The sequence below is a fragment of the Drosophila suzukii genome, chromosome 3 (genome assembly GCF_043229965.1).
Source record: "Drosophila suzukii chromosome 3, CBGP_Dsuzu_IsoJpt1.0, whole genome shotgun sequence".
NCBI classification, from domain to species: Eukaryota; Metazoa; Arthropoda; class Insecta; order Diptera; family Drosophilidae; genus Drosophila; species Drosophila suzukii.
The window spans coordinates 308,103-311,667 of record NC_092082.1 but is presented as its reverse complement, the minus strand read 5'-3'; the positions used below and the strand labels follow the sequence as shown (position 1 = coordinate 311,667).

Below are 3,565 nucleotides of genomic sequence, written 5' to 3'. Positions count from 1 at the left end.
ATAATATTGGCAATTATATCGGCGCATCGGCGCCTCGCACGTGACCACTTTCAAGTTCAGCGCCGCAGGAAGGCCCCACTGCTGGCATAATCGCTCCAAGAGACAGTCCGCAAGGGGGCGAGAGAAAGGCGGGAGAAAGAGTTCTTATCTAAGGGGGAGGTGTGCCCAGACAGGTGAGCTCACCCAACGTGGCCCATGTCAAGGACAGTTCTCTTATGCAGGGCAACGTTCCATTCTCAAGTTCAAACGGAGGATTGCGCAGAAAGTTACGGGCAAGTTGCACAAGCGTTGGGAAACTTTTGTTACATTCAGTTCAGGTTATGCAGTTCTAAGGAAATTATAGCATAAATGGAAACGCAATACATCTTAAGCAGTTCAAAATAAACTGCTTTCAGTTAGACCACTAGCAAAGAATAAGGTAAATTAAACAAAAAAGAACGCTATAGTCGAGTACCTCGACTATCAGATACCCGTTACTCAAAGGGAAATGGAGATATGCAAGCAGCAAAGCGAGATTAAAATGCGCCACCTACCGGCGGTAGACAGATTTAAGCGTTATGGGCGTTAGAGTGGGCGTGGAAAATTTATTTTTGGATCAATCGATAGGTATGAACGACACCAATACATTTCAGTTAAAATTTCTTATCCAGCATGCAAATTGTGGGCGTCACAGGTTTTCGCGGTTTGTGGGCGTTTAAGTGGGCGTGGCAAACTTTTTTTTAGGTCAATCGATAGTTATTGTTGAGAACAATACATTTCAGTTAAAATTTTCTATCTAGCATTAAAACTGTAGGAGTTACAGTTTTGGGCGGATTGTGGGCGTTAGAGTGGGCGTGGCAGTCTACTGAAACAAACTTGCGCTGCGTAAGAAGCTTAGGAATCTGTACGCCAAATCTCAATAGCCTAGCTCTCATAGTTTCCGAGATCTCAGCGTTCATCCGGACAGACAGACGGACAGACGGTCAGACGGACAGACGGACAGACGGACAGACGGACATGGCTAGATCGACTCGGCTAGTGATCCTGATCAAGAATATATATACTTTATGGGGTCGGAAACGCTTACTTCTGCCTGTTACATACTTTCCGACGAATCTAGAATACCCTTTTACTCTACGAGTAACGGGTATAAAAATAGAACGGTTACAAAAAAGTTATTAACAACCTCCTCATCCAAAGCTTTCCCGTATTTTTACCCCCACAAAACTCATTCTATCTATCCCGTATCCCATCAGTCAAACCCTAACCCCCACTGTAAACAATCAGCTTCGGTGAATGTGCAAAAAAAAAACAAAAACGAATTTTTCACTTGCTATATTTCACAATATTGAATTGTTGCTGTGGCTGGTGTCAGTGTCTGCCATATTTTATTTATTTATTGATCACTTGATTTATGTGAAAATTCTCTTGGTATTTTTAACATTTGCTGATGAGTCTTCTATTTCTATATTTGCCCCAAGGCATATAAATACACCTGTCGGCGGTACAATCGATACTTTTTGAGTGTATTTCATAAAATGGGATTAAATGGAATTTAAACTGCCAAAACGATTCATATTTTGGTCTGTGTGGCTTTCATTTGAAGTGAGCCGATTGCAGTGCATGGGTGGAGAGTTGAAAGGGGGTGCGCGCCATTTCAAATCAACTATGACACTGAGCTCGAAAAAAACTGGCGCCACCAGAGTGCGATAAACGAAAATTGAAGTAGATACTGTACGGTGATATTTGCCCCTTTTGGCTCTAAGAATATTTTCCAGTGCACAAGTGCGAGGGACCCGAACAAACGGAGAAGCAAGTGGTATTTCAAACGGAAGTGCCGCCCCTAGCGTCTTCGGCCGGCTCCTCCAGCTTGGGCACTGGCGCCCACCTCGGCGCCCGCTCCAATGCCCGCGGCCATCCCGGCTCCGGGTCCGTCCTGGGCGGCATCGGCCGCTCCGCCGCCATGGGCTCCAATTTGTCCACCGCCCCCCGCCGCCGCGCCAACGCCCCCTTGGGCGGCACCCATGGCCTCGGGTTGACCCGGGACTTGGGCCTCAGCGATGCACTAATTGAAAAGGGGTGTGGTTAATGTGCAGTAAATCACTGGGTAGGTAACCCAAGGGGTTCAGGGCTTATCATTTTTTTAGTAATTAAAAAACGGTGATACTTCTACTATAAAATCGATGTTCAATGAAAAAATACAATTTTAAAATCACCCTAAAACTAATATCTTAGCTAATGAACAATATGTTATTAAATTTGTCTTCCTTCAGAAATTTAAAAATATTTTTAACATTTAAGCTTAACTCATACCCACATTTACAATACAAGACATTTTTTGTAGAACATCGAATTTTTAAGTTTTCTTGACATTTATTATTAGATTAATTTCAAACTATTTAAGCAAATAAAAATATTCTTGTTAAATAAACTTCACCCTAATAAACCCTTTTTCCCCGGGAATTCAATCCACGCTGATTTAACATCTCACCACTAGCATGGCCAAAGCAATCCAGAATATTATCGCGACTCTCATTGTTAAGGGAACTCTTCGAATGCAGGTTGAATTAAACTATAGATGGTTTCCATCAAACCCTATCGCTTTTTATACTAACCATAGTGCCAAGCAAATCAAATCTCGTGAGAAGCGCATACTTTGCGTTATCCAAACACAAATCTTGGGCTGCCTGGGGGCGATAAGATCTACTGAAACACGACTGGGTTGTGGGGCATCTATTATATATTATTAATAAATTGTATTGTTGACAATCGCTAATTGCTCCCGTGCCCCGTGCATGCTTCTAGCGTGAGTCTATTAATAAATAACTAAATAATTAACCAACCAGTTCATTCCAGTCAACCGAACAGCGGAATGATGACATTGCGGCCAATATAGTTGTTATTGCGGGAAAATTATTGAGTAATTGTGCAAAGTACAAGGTCAATATTAAACAAAAGCGAAATCAAAACAAGGGAACAACAAAATGTAACCGCAATTCAAAGAAAACAAAGTTAAAGTACTATCAATAATAACATATTTTGTATGCTTTTAAAAGTTTTATCTTACTATTTGGCGTCATCAAATGTTGAGATATATTTGTACATATTATGTTTAAAATTTCATTGAAGTTCGCTTATCTTTTTCAAAACTCATAATTAAAATATTTCTTAACGTTCCATAAATTCCATTGAAATTTCTTATTCAGATTCAATTATTCAATTCAGACAAAACTGTGTAAATTTTAACAAAATACTCCGACTTAAATATTAAAATTAACATTCCTTTAACACTTTCTTTGCTAAATGAATAGCACTTTTTAAAGTATAATTAAAGTAATAGACATGTACATATATTCCTGCTGCATTTTCTGACAGGCTTTTCAACCTCCAATTATCCAGCACGAATAAATGCAACAATGATAAACAAAACAATTACATTAAACAATCGCAGACACACACGCATACATCAATATGTAATTACAAATTCAATGATTTTTAGAGTTAATTTGTTTATTTGCCATGCTGAAAACCGCCGGAGCTATCATTAAAATTTAAACAAAAATAAATAAATAAGTAAGCCGTTTGC

The 3,565-nt window shown here is 39.7% G+C and overlaps 1 protein-coding gene across 1 annotated transcript; it reads right to left on the bottom strand.

Moving 5' to 3' along the window:
• Nucleotides 1-1,299: 1,299 nt before the first annotated feature.
• Nucleotides 1,300-2,586, bottom strand: LOC118877178 (uncharacterized). The gene is made up of 2 exons (XM_036814427.3): nt 2,471-2,586; nt 1,300-2,044 (listed from the first exon to the last, which is right to left on the bottom strand). The coding sequence occupies exons 1-2, from the start codon at nt 2,513-2,515 to the stop codon at nt 1,823-1,825; spliced, it is 267 nt and encodes an 88-aa protein (XP_036670322.3). The 5' UTR covers nt 2,516-2,586; the 3' UTR covers nt 1,300-1,822.
• Nucleotides 2,587-3,565: the final 979 nt, after the last annotated feature.

Excerpts from the sequence above, each read along its gene's own strand:
- LOC118877178 (XM_036814427.3), bottom strand. The coding sequence starts at position 2,515 with ATGAGAGTCGCGATAATATTCTGGATTGCTTTGGCCATGCTAGTG. Across the intron at positions 2,045-2,470 it reads TTGCTTTGGCCATGCTAGTG|TGCATCGCTGAGGCCCAAGT; the intron begins GTGAGATGTTAA and ends CTTTTCAATTAG.